At 57.9% G+C, this 16,029-nt stretch overlaps 8 protein-coding genes across 8 annotated transcripts; 4 read left to right on the forward strand and 4 right to left on the reverse strand.

The window, feature by feature from the left end:
- Positions 1-1,695: 1,695 nt before the first annotated feature.
- Positions 1,696-3,274, reverse strand: PHYSODRAFT_327063 (hypothetical protein; the record flags this gene model as incomplete). Its single annotated transcript, XM_009523132.1, has 5 exons — positions 1,696-1,918; positions 2,132-2,403; positions 2,490-2,637; positions 2,910-3,171; positions 3,253-3,274. The coding sequence occupies 5 exons, from the start codon at positions 3,272-3,274 to the stop codon at positions 1,696-1,698; spliced, it is 927 nt and encodes a 308-aa protein (XP_009521427.1).
- Positions 3,275-3,321: 47 nt separating this feature from the next.
- On the forward strand, positions 3,322-3,885 carry PHYSODRAFT_327064 (hypothetical protein; the record flags this gene model as incomplete). Its single annotated transcript, XM_009523133.1, has 1 exon — positions 3,322-3,885. The coding sequence occupies one exon, from the start codon at positions 3,322-3,324 to the stop codon at positions 3,883-3,885; it is 564 nt and encodes a 187-aa protein (XP_009521428.1).
- Positions 3,886-4,154: 269 nt separating this feature from the next.
- PHYSODRAFT_354117 (hypothetical protein) lies at positions 4,155-5,921 on the forward strand. Its single transcript, XM_009523134.1, has one exon. The coding sequence runs from the start codon at positions 4,232-4,234 to the stop codon at positions 5,807-5,809; it is 1,578 nt and encodes a 525-aa protein (XP_009521429.1). The 5' UTR covers positions 4,155-4,231; the 3' UTR covers positions 5,810-5,921.
- A 601-nt stretch (positions 5,922-6,522) lies between these two features.
- Positions 6,523-9,077, reverse strand: PHYSODRAFT_285157 (hypothetical protein). The gene has a single exon (XM_009523135.1). The coding sequence runs from the start codon at positions 7,980-7,982 to the stop codon at positions 7,155-7,157; it is 828 nt and encodes a 275-aa protein (XP_009521430.1). The 5' UTR covers positions 7,983-9,077; the 3' UTR covers positions 6,523-7,154.
- On the reverse strand, positions 9,066-11,630 carry PHYSODRAFT_479932 (hypothetical protein; the record flags this gene model as incomplete). The annotated part of the gene is made up of 7 exons (XM_009523136.1): positions 9,066-9,218; positions 9,300-10,083; positions 10,154-10,397; positions 10,460-10,757; positions 10,840-10,906; positions 10,985-11,145; positions 11,214-11,630. 7 exons carry the CDS (start codon positions 11,628-11,630, stop codon positions 9,066-9,068), a joined length of 2,124 nt encoding a protein of 707 aa, XP_009521431.1.
- A 519-nt stretch (positions 11,631-12,149) lies between these two features.
- On the forward strand, positions 12,150-13,380 carry PHYSODRAFT_285159 (hypothetical protein). Its single transcript, XM_009523137.1, has one exon. The coding sequence runs from the start codon at positions 12,219-12,221 to the stop codon at positions 13,188-13,190; it is 972 nt and encodes a 323-aa protein (XP_009521432.1). The 5' UTR covers positions 12,150-12,218; the 3' UTR covers positions 13,191-13,380.
- A 213-nt stretch (positions 13,381-13,593) lies between these two features.
- PHYSODRAFT_486162 (putative yippee-like protein) lies at positions 13,594-14,232 on the forward strand (the record flags this gene model as incomplete). Its single annotated transcript, XM_009523138.1, has 3 exons — positions 13,594-13,707; positions 13,789-14,052; positions 14,128-14,232. 3 exons carry the CDS (start codon positions 13,594-13,596, stop codon positions 14,230-14,232), a joined length of 483 nt encoding a protein of 160 aa, XP_009521433.1.
- A 1,425-nt stretch (positions 14,233-15,657) lies between these two features.
- Positions 15,658-15,978, reverse strand: PHYSODRAFT_443830 (hypothetical protein; the record flags this gene model as incomplete). The annotated part of the gene is made up of 1 exon (XM_009523139.1): positions 15,658-15,978. A coding segment is annotated over one exon (321 nt), but the record flags the coding sequence as incomplete, so codon positions are not given.
- Between the last annotated feature and the right edge of the window lie 51 nt (positions 15,979-16,029).

Here is a 16,029-nt window from a genome sequence, read left to right on the forward strand (position 1 = left end):
TGCGAGAAACGACCACTTACCGCCACGAGCTAATGTTTCGCGCACCTACTAACGAGGAATAGCATCGCGTGCATTAAATACGCTTCTGTGAGCAGTCGATATGTACTGTACTGCTATCTATTTATCAAGTTGTGAAGTCATGTATTTGCGCTGTCATTTCTCGTCAGCATTAGCGTTTGTCGGTTTTACTTTAAATCGGCCGCCGAATGCCGAGTGGGTGTCGGACATTCGGGCTGATTAGCATGCAAATCGCCGTGTTCCTTCGAGGACTGGAGCCTCGTGAAGAGCAGCATCGAGCGCGCTCCGTGAGCGCGCTGGCGAAGCAAGTCCGTGACGCGTCGTATGACAACGACCACGATTGCTGCTTCGTCCACTACGTTCGCAAATGTGCAGAGTGTCATGGGTATAATCGCCCGCGACCTGACGAACCTGCGTGGGGGCGTCTTCTAGCTGCAAACCCGTTGACTGTACCCGAAGAAGGCTTGATCGCTCGATATCGTAAGGCTGTTGATAACGCTAGGCGCGGCGGACGGCTGCGCCACGTCGAAGACTTGCCACCCCTCCAAGGGTTGCCTCGTACGCCGCCACGCAGTCTGGCACGTCTTCCAACAGGACCTCGCGTGGCTCCCAACTATCCGACATTTGACCCAGCCAACGCACAAGATATTGGCCGTGCATGGGGACGTGGGAATCGCGGCCGCGAGCGCCGCGATGCGGAAGAGCAACGCGTGGAGCAGCACGATGATCGTCGTGCTTCAAGATCGCCTCCACGATATGCCGAGCGTTACCCGCGCTATCCACAAGAGGCGCGGGGCCGTCACGCGGAAACCGTGCAGCGTGACCGTCGGCAGGACGCGGAGGAGGAGCAGCGACGTCGGCGCGCTGCTGCGCGGCAGCAGCAGCATCACGAACCGGATCGACAGCAACACGGGAGTTGGCGGCGAGGCCAGGCGGAGGAACAGCAGCAGCGTTGGGACCAGCTGCTGCGGCTGGAGTGCAAGATGGTTGCGCTGCGGGGCGAGCTGATTGGGGCGGCGCATGATCCGCCGAAGCACCGTGGTCGACGGGACCGTGCGGACGGCTGGAACCAGCGTCGCTGGGGATGACTGCGGAGTGATAACGTCGGAGTCGACCGACGTAGAAGGTGGAATGTAGGCGGATAGCAGACGGTAGTTGAAGAGTATAAGCATCGCCCAATACCTTCGTAACCTTGAATGGTCCAATAAATCTTGGTGCGAACTTGTTCGCGCCCAGATTCGTAACCGCAGCAGTTTGAATACCAGTCGTAGAAGGCAATACACGGTCGCCCACGGTGAACGTCTCCACAACAGACTGCTCTGTCAAATCAGAGTACAAATCGTAGGCTGTCGATCTAATTAGGAGGTCGGATTTGCTAAATCCGACTCGATTAAGCTTAATCATCTGCTTAATCAACCGATTTATACAATATAATCGGTTTCCACAATACTTGGACATCGCTAAAAATACAGTTGTTCAACCAATGGGAAGACAGCATGTCCACAGCATGCTTTTTGATGGTTGGATTCGTATAGTTGTAGACTCTCACTCAACGACGAATGAATTCACCAATCCCTGCTCGTCGTGAAGCCTCCCTGAACAGGCTTCACAACCTTCACCTGCTTATCTGCGCGACAGGCAGCTTCAATCGACTTGACATTCGCTTTAGCTAGCGCTCTATCGGTGGTTACCGTGCAGCTCTCGTTGTTCTTGTGTTATGAATCGCCTCCGGTTGCAGCCGTTGGCGCGCGCGGTGGTGCGTTGGTGCATCGGAGGAGGCGTCGCAGGAGCGAAAGTGCGGACACCGCCCTGGAAGAAGGCGAAGGAAGGAGCGACGAGGACGTGGGAGGAGGACAGCAGGAGACAGGTGTTGAAGTAGTTCGAGTGGTTGGCAGAGTAGCTGCAGCCACAGTGCATTGGGCAAGTAGGAGCTCAGTCTCAATTCGGCAAGGTCAAGCGCAAGAGGGCGAAGGCAGAGTGAGTAAAAGGAAACAAGTTGTGTATTTGTGCATTTACACTACTTGGCTACTCCTGTCTTCCTTATCGGTGGCGGGTGCGGCAAGAATCGAGCGGCAAGGTCCTCGAGGAAGCGCGCACACCGGATCGACCGGACCTGGATCGTAACATCTTGGGCTTTCGATCCTCCTTAACACCTAGAGCTGCGACCGAGATGTTGAAGGAGCCCTCGATTATGATGCGACCATCCAAAATCCACATCTTTGAGTGCTCCATCGCAGAATCGAGAGAGACGTAGACTTCGACGTTGTTCTCCAGTAAGTACGCGTACACGTCGTGGCAATCCTCGTTCCACATCGTCTTTTTATCCGCGTATATGACAATTCGAAGACTGCGCTTGTCCTTGGCGGCCACGATGCGCCGCGCTATCTCCATGTGGCTGAAGTAGAGTCCTAGATGAACATGGAGTCGGTCGTGCCGTCAATAAGCTGCATCAGAAGCTTGAGTAGCAAGACCGTGCGGCCCCAAGTGCCTTTGGCGGGCGCGTTGCGCAGCATCAGCTCCAGCATGACCTCGTCGTGGTATCGGCGGTACGTACGGGGTTTCATCTTCACCGTGTGAGCGATATCCGCGAAGTTGCACTCGACTAGCCGAGCGCCGCCGCTACGCGGCGGGGAATTTTAGCTAGTTGACGCTTCACTCGCTATGCTCGCCCCGCAATTGGAGCAGGATGCCTACACTTCGCTACGGCAGTGGCGGACCCGTTCCGCTCGCCTCGTCGGCTCGCTGCACTACTCTCAATGTTAAGTTACTACTACAGAGGTTGGGCGGTCCCTGCGGTCCCGCAATATCGTATGAGGGGGTCGCTTCGGCGACGGGGCCGCCTTCGCTGCGCTCGGCAGCAATTTCAGCCAATAGGAATTCATGTGATCTACGGTCGGACAGCGACGCTCTGATTGATTCTTAGGATGACGGGATTGCCGGCCGTAGCCTCGGTGAGCTTGTCCGCTAGCTCGCCGATGTTGGGGCGCGGACGGCCCCTCTTCTTGCGCGGCGAGCCTCGTTTGTCAAAGCGGTCCTTGACGACACGAGGAGAACATTCAAACTTCACGGTGACCGCGTAGCAGTCATCCTTGCTCAGCGTCCCGGTTTGCAGCACCGAAGCGTATGTATGAAGCCATTTCTTCAAAAAGTATCCTTGATACTTAAAGTATCCTTGATACTTTTTGAAGAAATGGCTTCATACATACGCCCTTGGCAGCTAAGTTTAGCGGAGACGCTGCTCGAGCATGGCGCTCATGGCTTTTATTTCGGAACTGGCAGGCTTCGAGGTTATCAACTGAAGGCATGAAGAGCATCGGCATCGTTGCGGTGGTGCTCGGCTCGCTGCAAGTGTCTCAAGTGCTGGCGGCGAATGTCGACTGCGTGGTGTCCGAGTGGAGCGAGTACTCGAGCTGCGACGAGCTCAACATGAAGCAGACGCGTACGCGGACAGTGGAGCGCAAGTCGGAAGGCTGGGGCCGCACGTGCCCCGGGCTCGTGGACACCATCACATGCGTGCCCATGAACTGCGAGGTCAGTCCCTGGGGCGAGTACAGCAGCTGCAACGCTGACGGCTACAAGACTCGAACGCGTACTGTCGTCCAGGAGGCCAAGTACGGCGGCGCTAAGTGCAAGCCTCTGTCCGAGGACATCAAGTGCACCAGCGTGGACTGCTACGTCTCGCGGTGGGGGGACTGGAGCGAGTGCCTGACTGACGGTACGCGGGTGTCCACTCGCACCATCCTCGTGCACCCGCACGACGGCGGAGCAGAGTGTCCTGAGCTCAAGAGGTCAGCGCCATGCTCATCCTTTGGCTCCACTTCAGGATCGGCGGGTGATGGAAGTGCGGGCAGCGCCGGAAGGCGGTAGATCTTTGCTAGGGGGCAGCATTAGAGACGGACTATTACTCTTGACCAGCTTCGGTGCCTTATCTGCGGCCAAGGCAACTTCAATACAGATCCCGTTTCATTCAAGAAATGCTATTGTGAGCTCTCCGGTTCTCGTCCCGTTGGTCTTACCTTCTTCTCCCTCTCTGTCTGGGAATCTCTAGATCCCTACAGCGTGCAGCGTGCACTAGATAGGGATGAGGACGTTATTAGCTTTTGCCGCAGCTTTGCATCTCTCACAACTGAAAAGCGTCAACCAGAGCGAAGACCAAGAAAGGAGCGGCAATCGGCCTTTAGGCCTAAGGCCTTGATCGAAGATCATCTCAAACATGGCAGCAATGCTAGAAAAGCGAAGCCGGCTACCTCGAAGCCCCACGGCGGTGGCACTTCTGTGCGTGTGCGTTTGGATCCAGCTGGACATCGCTACGGCAGCCAATGTGGACTGTGTCGTAAGCGACTGGAGTGCGTACTCGGCTTGTGATACCTCGACCATGAAGCAGTACCGCACCCGCACCATCGTGAAGGCGCAGTCTGGCTGGGGGCGAGCGTGCCCCGTGCTCATCGAGTACGTCGCCTGCAAGCCCGTTCCCTGCGAGCTGAGTGCGTGGTCCGACTACTCGACATGCAGCGGCGGCTACAAGAAGCGTACCCGAACGATAGTGAAGGACGCTCTTTACGGCGGAACCCCCTGCGGTGTTATGGAGGAAACAATCGCGTGCAAGCCTGTGGACTGCTACGTCTCAAGATGGAGCGACTGGAGCGCGTGTGCAGCACTCGACGGCAAGCAGATCTCCACGCGCGATGTCCTCGTGTACCCCTACGACGGAGGTGCGGCGTGCCCGGATCTCGTTCAAACGCAGTGGTGCCCCAAGGTCGACTGCGTCGTAGGCGAGTATGGGTCCTGGTCCGAGTGCGATCCAGCCACAGGCGCCAAGACGCGCACGCGGAAGATAACGACGGCTCCTCTGTATGGTGGCGTCGCGTGCCCAACACTCACCGACGTCGCCTACTGCACCGCCGTGGACTGCGTCATGAGCGAGTACACCGCTTGGAGCACCTGCAACGAAGCCACTGGCCTGAAGACACGGACTCGGACGGTAGTGACCCCCAGCAACTTCGGCGGAGTCGCGTGTGGAGCTTTGGCTGATACCACACCCTGCGATCCCATCGACTGCGTCGTTGGTGAATGGGGTGCGTGGGGAGATTGCAACCTTGATGACGGTGCGAAGAAGCGAACACGTCCGGTGACCACGCCTGTCAAATACGGCGGCGCTGCGTGCCCCGCCCTCACTGAGACGCTGTACTGCACCAAGCAAGACTGCCAGGTGAACGACTGGGGTAGTTGGTCGTCCTGCAACTTCGCGACGGGGAAGAAGACACGGAGCCGGACGCCGAAGATCTACGACCTATTCGGTGGCCAGGCATGTCCAACACTATCGGAAGAAGCCTCATGTGATGCAGTCGCCTGCCAGCTCAGCGACTGGGGTGCCTGGTCTGGGTGCTACCCCACCACGCTGAAGAAGACCCGCTCGCGCAGCATCACGAGACAGCCGATGTACGGAGGCGCTGCCTGTGACTCGCTCACTGAAGAGGCGACGTGCGTTGTGGACTGCGTGCTCTCAGACTGGAGCAGTTGGTCTGCCTGCAACTTTGTCACGGGCCTCAAGACCCGCACCCGCCAGGTTGTGACGTTCCCACAGACCAACGGGGCAGCATGCGGAGCCACGTCCGAGACGGCGGCGTGCGACCCAGTCGACTGCCAAGTCTCGGACTGGTCCGACTGGTCCGGGTGCAACCAGAAGACCATGCAGCGCACGCACATCCGCCAGATTACCACGTACCCTGCCTATGGAGGTCAAGCGTGCCCCGCCCTGAGCGAGTCCGAGGCATGCAGTGGACAGCAGTAAAGTCACTTTAACTAAATAAGTGACAAGTTGAAGACAAAAAGCGTATGCGATCTGTTGAAACGTTAAATCGAATCATACGGATTGATGCAAAATAAACATGTACTCGTCTTTTTGCGCTCATTTTCGGTATTCAAAATGGCAGGCAACAAGCGGCGGCTGAGCGAGGAGGAGGCGGATGCCGCGTCGACGGCGCTGACGCCCGCGGGGGAGACGCAGCTGGCCAAGCGCTCGCGCGTGACGGAGATCGTGGCCGTGGACCCGTCGGTGGTGGCGCCCAAGCGCGTGGGCGACCGCACGTCGGGGCTGCTGGCGCCCACGATGCTGCTCTCGGGCCACAGCGCGGCCGTGTACTCGTTAAAGTTCAGTCCGTCGGGCCAGCACCTGGCGTCGTCCTCGTTCGACCGCAGTATCCTGCTCTGGGACGTGTACGGCGAGTGCCGCAACTACCACGTGCTGAGCGGCCACAAGAACGCCGTGCTGGAGGTGCAGTGGACGTACGACAGCGCGCAGGTGGTGTCCGCCTCGGCCGACAAGACGCTCGGGCTCTGGGACGCCGAGAGCGGCAGCCGCGTCAAGAAGTTCGCGGGCCACTCGGCCGTGGTCAACAGCTGCTGCCCCGTGATGAGCGGCCCCACGCTCATCGTGAGCGGCAGTGACGACTGCACCACCAAGCTCTGGGACGTGCGTTCCAAGCGCGCCGTCAAGTCCTTCGAGAACAAGTTCCAGGTCACGGCCGTGTGCTTCTCCGGCGACAACTCGCAGGTCATTGCAGGCGGACTGGATGGGGACATTAAGCTCTGGGACCTCCGCAAGGATGAAGTGAGCACGGTGCTGCAGGGCCACGCGGACATCGTCACCGGAGTGAGTCTCAGTCCCGACGGCAGCTACCTGCTGTCCAATGCCATGGACTCGACGGTGAGGAAGTGGGACGTCCGGCCCTTCGTCAAGGGAGAGCGACTCAAGACGACGTTCATGGGCGCCAAGCACAGCTTCGACCGCACGCTCATTCGCTGCGGCTGGTCGTCGGACATGCGCTTCGTAGCGAGCGGCTCGGCTGACCGCTACGTGTACATTTGGGACGCCGAGACGGGCAACCTGCGCTACCACCTGCCCGGACACACAGGCAGCGTGAACGAAGCCACCTTCCACCCCACAGAACCCATCGTGGGCTCGTGCAGCAGTGACAAGAACATTTACCTGGGAGAGCTGGCCGAGATGTAGATGCTGATGGTATTAGCATTAGTCCGTAGACGTTGGAGCCCAGGATTGAAAACAAAAGCGATAAACAAAATCATCGATATTCTACTTACATGGCGCACGAGTGCTTAAAAGTTCTATCGTGAGCTTAGAGCTCGACAGCGGGGGCCTGGCCACCGGCAAAACTTTCCCAGATGAGAGGGTAGCCCTGATCCTGCAGACGCTGCTTGAGCTCAAGCGCGTGCTCGCTCGACTGCGTCTCGACAACGCACTTGACTGCGACGTGCGAGATGCTCGCGTGCACCCAGGCGCGCTCGTGGTAGATGTCCTTCACGCTCACGCCGAAGTCGCGCAGGAAGCAGGTCAGCTGAGCGATACCACCGGGACGGTCGCTCACGGTGGCCACGAAGCGCACCAGGCGTCCATCGGCGGCCAGACCACGGTCAATGACACGGCCGAGCACAGGGGTGTCGATGTTACCGCCCGTAAGCGGCAGCACAACACGCTTGCCCTTGAGCTCCGGCAGCTTGTTGTCGATCAGCGCAGCCAGCGACGAAGCACCTCCGCCCTCAACGACGACCTTCTCCATCTCGACGAGACGCAGCACACTCAGAGCAATCGAGCGCTCCGAGACAGTCACCACCTTGTCGACGCAGTTACGGGCGATCTCGAACGCGTTCACACCGACGCAAGGCACAGCAAGACCATCCGCTAGCGTCGGCTGCGTCGGCATGTTCACGGGCCGGCCAACCTTCAGAGCCTCCGAAAAGCTCGAGCAATACTCGGGCTCGACACCAATCACCTGGACCTTCGGGCTGAGCGTCTTAACCGCAAGGGCGACACCGGCAATGAGGCCACCTCCACCCACAGGCACAACGATGGCATCGACATCCGGCACCTGGTTCAGAATCTCAATGCCCATGGTGCCGGCGCCAGCGATGATCTCCGGGCGGTCGAATCCGTTGATGTACACCATGTTCTGTAAGCAGCAGCACCCTGTCAGTCTCTCAGGTCACTCAAAACCAATGCAACAGTCATCTTGTCCTCACCTCATCGCGGACAAACTCCTCGGCCTTGTCACGGGCCTCGAGAATGTGCTCGCCGTGCAGCACGACGCGGGCGCCGAGCTCGCGACAGCGGGCGATCTTGGTCAGCGGCGCCACCTTGGGCATGACGCACGTCACGGGGATGCCGAGCAGCTGGCCGTGGTAGGCCAACGCCTGCGCGTGGTTGCCGGCCGAGGCGGCCACCACGCCGTTCTTCTTCTCCTCGTCGCTCAGCTGCAGCAGTGCGTTGCGCGCGCCGCGCTCCTTGAAGCTGCCGGTCATCTGGCGGTGGTCCTTCTTCAGGAACAGCTCCACGCCCATGCGCTGCGACAGCAGCGGCGAGTACTCGCACTGGGTCTGCTGGATGCCCTCGCGGATGCGGTAGGACGCCGTGCTGATGTCCTCGAACGAGACCGGCTCGGGCTCGACTGCAATGGGAAACGTTGACGTTCACGTCAGCTTTGACTCATATCAACAACAGTGTAGCCATGTTGGTGTGCCCACGTACCCTCATCGGCGGAGCTCGAAAAGGCGCGAGTCGCGTACGACAGCGAGGAGCGCGAGCGGGTGCGAGGGGCGGCAGCGCGGCGGAGGAAGAGCTTCGTCAGCGACATGGTCGATCGGAGAATGAGCAGCAACTTGCAGCAACCGGTTGGCGCCGCTTCACTGGCGGGGGCCAGACGTCACCAAGCGCGCGTCATGGGAGCATCTAATCAGCCCAATCCAAGCTGGCATCCCATCAGGTGCCTCCGATCGTTGAACCTACGTCCATTACTGTCTGCACAATTGGAACGTTATCAATTATAAGAAATCTATCTAGATGCAACAGCTATTTGTTTGTATCAAAAACAGGGCTTTACATTGTTCTGGTACAAGTTCATCGAATTAATAAATAGAGGTGTTTAATTTTCGAGTCCGCTCCGGCTCGCGCAGTAACGCTACTCAGATGTAGCCATCTGACTGGACGTTGCATTTCGCCTTGTTTCATTTTAGTTCAGGTCGTCGTCCTCTACTCACAGATACTTCTTCACGTGCGCCGCGAGCGCGTGCTCTTCCTCCGAGTCGCCCAACGCCGCGCCCCCGCCGCCAAAGTCCGACGGGATGTTCTCCATGTCGATCAGAGTCTCCAGCTCCTTCAAGATAGCGCTTCCCTTCAGCATGTGAACCTGCAAAGCAACACATCGAAATCTCTGGTTGGTTCTCCTTCGATACAGTACTAAACAGCCAACAGTCAGTTGCAAGCGCACCTTTTCGCGCGTGACAGGGTCAATCAGCGGCTTCACCATGCGCCAGATCATGTTGAACCAGCCGGGGATGTTGATGATGAAAATGTGGGCACTGCGCTCCGGGTAGTGGGCGCCGGTAAATGCGGACGCGCGCTTGATGAAGTCCAGCACCTCACCACCGAGGTCGTACATGCCGATGCCAGTCACGTCCAGCACAGTAATCGAGCGGCCGGAGTCGTCCGGCTCCACCACTCGCCAGAGGTACTCCGTCATGTACATGTAGTGACGAAGCAGGTCGTCAATAGAGAGTCCCTCACGCTTGAGTGCCGGCAGATCGATCTTTCCAGGTCGCTCGTAGTAGACAGGATGGCCGTCACGCGTCTTGCCGTGGAAGTACTGCGGGTAGTACTTCTTGATGATCTCAAAATTCGGGTGCGGAGTCACTAAGATGTTGTCGATGTCATTCTCCTTTCGCCATTGCAAGGTAGCCTCGTATCGTGCTCGGCCCTTCTCCACATCGCCCTTCTCGCCAGCGATGAATCGGGGCGAGAATGCAATCGGGCCTCCACTGATAGCGTTTTCAGGCGTCGCAGTCTCGGTAGTCATGTCGGTAGTCACATCTGAAACAGGAGATGCAGTCTCAGACACTGCCGGCTCCTTGTCTTGATCCGCTTCTATCACTTCAATACTGTCAACAGTCAAGTAGAATAGGTACTCGTTCGCCACGGCGGTCACTGCGTTTTTGGATCCGGCAACCGGCAACATAACGGGACTCAAACGCTTTTGGCCCTGTGCTCCTGACAAACTGCGATACAGACACAAGCGTCAGCTCCGCAATACCCAGCACCGGAATATTAAATAAAGCTGCGACTTACCATATGACGAACTGGGCGATCTGAGAGATGGAAAGAATTAATCCGAGCACGATCGTGATCTTCATCAAGCCCACAAACGGCGTCGCGCAGTAGAACGACACCAGACAGCTTATCAGGAACAGCCCTCCCAGTGTACCAGGAAACGCGACTGTGAAGGTAGAAGGCAGCGACGATATCACCGGCTGAGGTCCCGAGTCTCGTCGTGCGCGTACAACAGGCGGGGCTCGTACGCATCGGAATGAAACTGCACGCCACCCCAGTGTTAGAAATCCCTTAACACAAACCCCACAGTAAGATCAAACGTACCTGAAACTTTGGACATCGATACGATATGTGGTCGCAGCGGCTGGCAACGAGCAGGAGTCGTCAGCTCGATCTGCTTGACGTTGGTAAGAAGGCTTTTCGTGTCGCCTAGCAATCGCTGCGGTATGTGTAGCTCTTCGCCATCACTCAGCACGATAACGCACGTGTCCTTTTGCTCGAAAGCGCCCAGCTGGAGCTCCGTGCTCAGATCAACATTGCGCTTGACTAATCTCTCGGTTGTCGTCGCTGCACTGAGAGGCCCCGAGACCATGCTAACAACAAGAACTGTAGGTACCGGGCGCTGGAAAGACGAGAATCGTTCAACACGGGACTTTAGTCGATGCGCAACATCGAACCTCCTCGCCACCAACACATACCGTTACTGTCAGGCTCAACGTGGTTTCAACCGGAGTCTCCGCCGTAGGCGCCGTCTCCAATTCCTCAAAGTTGCTGTATCACAATCGTTGGGAGTCAATATCGCCACCATTGCACACACCCTCAACAGCAAGCAGAACTTCAACCACATACCCCGAAGCAGCCGCAATGAAGCTCTGCATGGTGTCCACAGTCCATCTCGGCGCGAAATCGACTCCCTTGGCTGTGTGCACCGCGTTGTTAATGATGGCAACCCAGCTGCTGGCGTACTCGAACGAGTCCGCGCGCAGGAACAGCAGCAGCGTCTTCCGTTTCTGCACAGACAGCAACACAGTCTCAGCAACTTTCCTCTCGGCCCTGCAATCAGCTCAATAGGACGCACCGATAGCACGGCCACGAAGTACGCGGTCTGGCCGGGCTCCACATTGCCAATAGGGGCTTCCTCGGGCATCATGACCTTGGCGTAGCTGATGTCGGACAGCAGCACCTGGCCGCGCTCCTTGCCGAAGAGTTCGGTGTCCTCCACCTTGCGGTAGTAGTGCAGGCTGCGCGTGGACAGGATGAAGAGGCGCTTGGCCCAGCCGCCGCGCACGGCGCCGTCGCGGCGCTTGTCCAGCAGCCCCGAGGCCAGGATGCCCAGGTGCGTGCCCGGGAACAGTCCGGGCAGCGACACGGTGCGGAATCCCTGCAGCGACTGGGACGAGAAGGCGCCGGTCGAGGAGCTCATGCGGCTGAGGCGCGGCGACACGTTGCCGGCGCTGCTCGAGGACGTGGTGGACAGCGGCGGCGCGGACGACATGGGGATTTAATGCGTCTGCAGGGCAGGCAGATCCCGCTCTTGGGTCTTGGCTCGAGTGTGCGGCAGTGGCAATTGCACGACAGCAGTACGTTTTGTACCGAAACGTTACGCGCGCGGATTGGATGAAATGGAACGGCACGTGATTCGAGGAAAATGAAGCTTGAAGATGTGCACCACACCACGCGCAGGCTGGGACAGCTGGTTGAGTCCAACGCGAGGATATCCACTGCCGATCAACTAGCATTCCGACTTTGCCATCCTCGACCGTGAGGTCCACAGGACATATATTGTGTGTACATGCAGTCGTCCACCAGCGCCCAAACATGTCCGCTAGTTGTCGCAACCTGCCTCTTCCTAAATTCTAGAAACGCTCCTGAGCTTTTCTTCTGAAAAGTGGCGTCGGTACACTGTACCACGGTCCGCCCCTCTCCCAAACTCGTCTCTGATTGGCCGAGCCACTTTCTCAAACAGACGCTGGGAGAACAAAGGCGGGTTTTCCTCGTTTTCACTTTCCAACTGGCAGCAAGAGCGACAAGAACGCTTCTTCAGTGAAACCCCCCCCCAACCACAACTACAGCAAAGCAAACGATGGACGCCAAGCAGACCGCGCTCAAGATCAGCTACAAGGGCGAGCTGCACCGCCTGCGCGTGGACCTGGCCTCGTTCTCGCTGGAAGCGCTGACCGCGCTCTTCGCCGAGACGTTCAACCTGGCGCCGCACGCCTTCGTGGTGCAGTACACGGACGCCGAGGGCGACGTGCTCAACGTGACGTCGCAGGCCGAGTACGAGGAGGCCTGCCGCGTGTTCCAGGCCGGCGCGGAGGGCGACGCGTCGCTGCGCTTCGAGGCCGTGAGCCGCACGGCCGTCGCCTTCCAGGAGAACGTGGCGGACCCGATCCTCAAGGCCATCGAGAAGCTCGTGGAGACGCTGAACGTGGCCATGGAGAAGGTCAAACACGAGCAGTGGGCCGAGAAGGCGCAGCAGACGGCGCAGACGGGCCTCAGCCACACGAACGAGGCGCTCAAGACGGTGGCGCACGACGCGCGCGAGTCGCTGCACGCGGCGCGCCAGAGCATCCAGGAGATCCCCTTCGACCAGCTCATGAAGGAGACCACGGAGGGCATCAAGTGCGCCGCCGAGGGCATCAGCGAGTTCGCCAAGGAGGTCGTGGGCGAGATCAAGAACATGAAGATGCCCGCCGCCACCCAGACGGAGGTCGTCCCCGCCCCGGAGGTGCAGCAGCAGACGGAGGCTGTGGCCGTCGCTGTGCCGGTGGAGGAGCCCGCTGAGGCTCCTGTTGCCGCCACCAGCGACAGCGAGTGGGAGCAGGTGACGGAGCAGGAGCAGGCCCCTGCTGCTGTTGCTGTGGAGGAGTCGCCCGTTGTGGTGGAGACCCCCGCTGCGCCCGTCGTGACGGAGGAGGAGCTCAAGTGGTCGGCGGAGCTGTCGATGGTGCGCGACATCTTCCCGGGCGTGGAGACGGCCATCGTCATTGACCGTCTGGAGCAGTGCAACGGCAACGTGCAGGTGGTGCTCAACGCTCTGATGGAGGAGATGTAAGCTGGATTAAAAGGGAGGCAGTCGGCTCTTTCGACGTAGAAAGAGACATTGAAGCCTCGACACGTGCTTCTTTTGAGTGCCGAAGCGACTAAGCAGAGCCAAGAGGAGGGTAGGATATATGACGGAAGAAATTCTCCTTGCCTTCGACGCGGACTCGCATTTACGCCAATATATTTACATTTCCCCAGATGTCTATTGTGTTGAAGGCGAAGATATCCCAAAGCTTCACCTTGCTCCGGCATTCCCAGTTTCTTCTCCGGTGACGAGCTTTGAAAGGACGGAAGACACTTTCTTGACGTGGCTACACTGGTCCTTAGACTGAAATTCACTATACTGACCAAAAAGAAAATCTTCTTTTCGAAGAGAACAACATATCCACCTAAAGCTGGAAGTCGCGCGAGCCATGCCGCCTCTCGTGGTGATCCGCAGCGGATGCAAGCACGTCGAGTACCTCGAGAACCGCAGCGCCTGGCGCCGTGCACCGCGGCTGGACCTTCCCAGCGACAGCGACGGCGACGTCGCGGACGAACAGGATAACGACGACGACGACGCGCTGCTGCGTCAGGCCGAAGAAACCTGGCGCCACTCCTGCAGCGAGAGCAGGGCCTTCGGGTTCTCGCGTGAACTCTGCGACATGGAGGGCATGCACGCCTTCCGCTGCGCTGACTGCGGCAACGTGGTGGCCGACCGCGATGACGTCGTGTCCAAGACGTTCTTTGGTCGCACTGGGAAGGCCTTCCTCATGAACAACATGTACAACGTCCGAGTTGGCCCAGCGAGAAACCGCTACCTCATGACGGGGATGCACACGATATCGGACGTGCAATGCAGCAAGTGTGACTTCGTGTTGGGCTGGAAATATGTACGTGGGGAAGGCCTACATCTTTACTAATTCGACGTGTACTTTGCTAACTCGTGGTACGTATGCATCGTGTAGATCAAAGCGATGGAGAGCTCCCAAAAGTACAAGGAAGGCAAGTTCATCATGGAGCGCGCAGTCGTCCAAGATGACTCGGAAGAGCAGGCGTGGAACCGGCTGTAAGTGAGTGAGTTGTTCGGTACGGCAATTGCAGTGCGTAGCTTCGGCAAAGAGTCTTGCAAGAGTGTGGTGGGATCAAGACAAAACTAGCCATCGGGCACGCGGGCGATTTTCATCACGCGCAAATACAATAACTTATATGTCACGAAATATATACCTTCGCTCGGCACCTCACGCTCAGGCTCGATGAGAAATATTACACGCTGCCAAGACGAACAAAGTGGAAAGCGAGAACCTTCCTATTGTATTGCACGGGTAGAAGGTGGGTGCGAACCTAACAGTGTTTTTTCATGCTCAACTGGTGGGAACCAGTCGATGGGGAGCGAGGGTCCCTCGTTATCCAAGAAGCGCTGCGCGCTGGGCAAGGTACTCCTCCGAAGCAGGTTCGCAATTTCCTCCTCGCCTGTGACTTCAGCCAGTTCACATGCCGCGGTAATGTCAACCACAGCACTCCTAGCCATGATCACCTTAACAACATCAGCATGGTCACTCGTAACAGCCGCCGTCAGTGCACCTTGAATGGTACGCGCATCCGTCTCGTCCAGTAGCACCTTCACCACTTCAGAAGCCAGATTTCGTTGCAAAACCAACAACTTTACCATTTCCAAGTTGTTCTGTAGCACAGCAGTCCTCAGCGCGCGACCAGGTTGAATGGTACTGCATTTCCTACACAAAACTTCTGTCATCGCAATAGAGCGCATGTCGACCGCACGTTCCAAGGCGCTCGTGACGCCTTCCACCGTGAACCCGTGCTCTGGCTTCCTCTCGTTTGCAGCCTTGAACAGCAACTCCATGATGTCCACACGGTAATCTAACATTGCCGTCATCAACGCCGGGTCCATTTAGTAGGGGTGGATTCGATCGACCAGCAAACTCACAAGCTCGACATTGCTGGTAAAAATGGCAAAGCGGAAAGCCGTCACGATGCAGCTGTTGGCTGCTCCCCATTCCGGACAACAGTCGCACGCATCCTTTGTGAAATCTACGTGCGGTATGGTATGACTTCAAGCAACAATCTGACAGCACGAGCTGCTTCTCTGTCTGAGCGGCCCGGAAGGCGCTCGTGATTGCTTCTTTACTCGGTTGCCCTCTCTTCAGTAGCATCGAGACCACATCTGTATGGCCATTTCGGGCAGCTTCCTCCAGCGCATAACCGACGTCATGAGCACGGATCCTTTTCCCTAGTAGAGCGTCGACTACCCCTCGATGACCGCCGCTTGCCGCATCGACGAGGGCATTGCCAAGAATGTAGCGATCGTCAAAGCCCGCTATGAGCATGTAATGCACCATCGGAGTGTGGTCATTCGCCGCAGCAGTCTCGAGAGGCAAGTCCTCTACGCCTGGATTGAGAGCTAGCAGTACGACGACGTTGCCGTTGGAAGCTGCAGCTTTAATCACGCGGAACGGTTTGGAATGCAACTTGGGCTGTAGGAATCGCACGATCCGAGCATGGCCGGCAGTAGCTGCCACGACAATTTCCTCGCATGGATTGGACAGTGCTGGGTAGTATCCGTAGAGCACCTTCAGCACATTGAGATGATTATTGGCTGCTGCTTCGAGGAAGGCTTGACCTGAACAGCCTTCCGGTCGGTTAGTGTGCAGCCACTGAACCACTTTATCTTTCCCTCGAGCAGCAGCTCCGTCCATTGCTGCAGTTGTCCAAGAGAGTTCTGAGTCGTAAACTCGCACCACCAGATGAAGTTCATTGTATACTGCGCTGTCAATGGAGCTGGTGAACGACATCGGCGAGGCATTGGACCTTGGGCGGCAGGATCGAGCGCATTGGTTGTGTGTGATTAA

This window comes from Phytophthora sojae, assembly GCF_000149755.1.
Source record: "Phytophthora sojae unplaced genomic scaffold PHYSOscaffold_2, whole genome shotgun sequence".
Taxonomy (NCBI): Eukaryota; Oomycota; class Peronosporomycetes; order Peronosporales; family Peronosporaceae; genus Phytophthora; species Phytophthora sojae.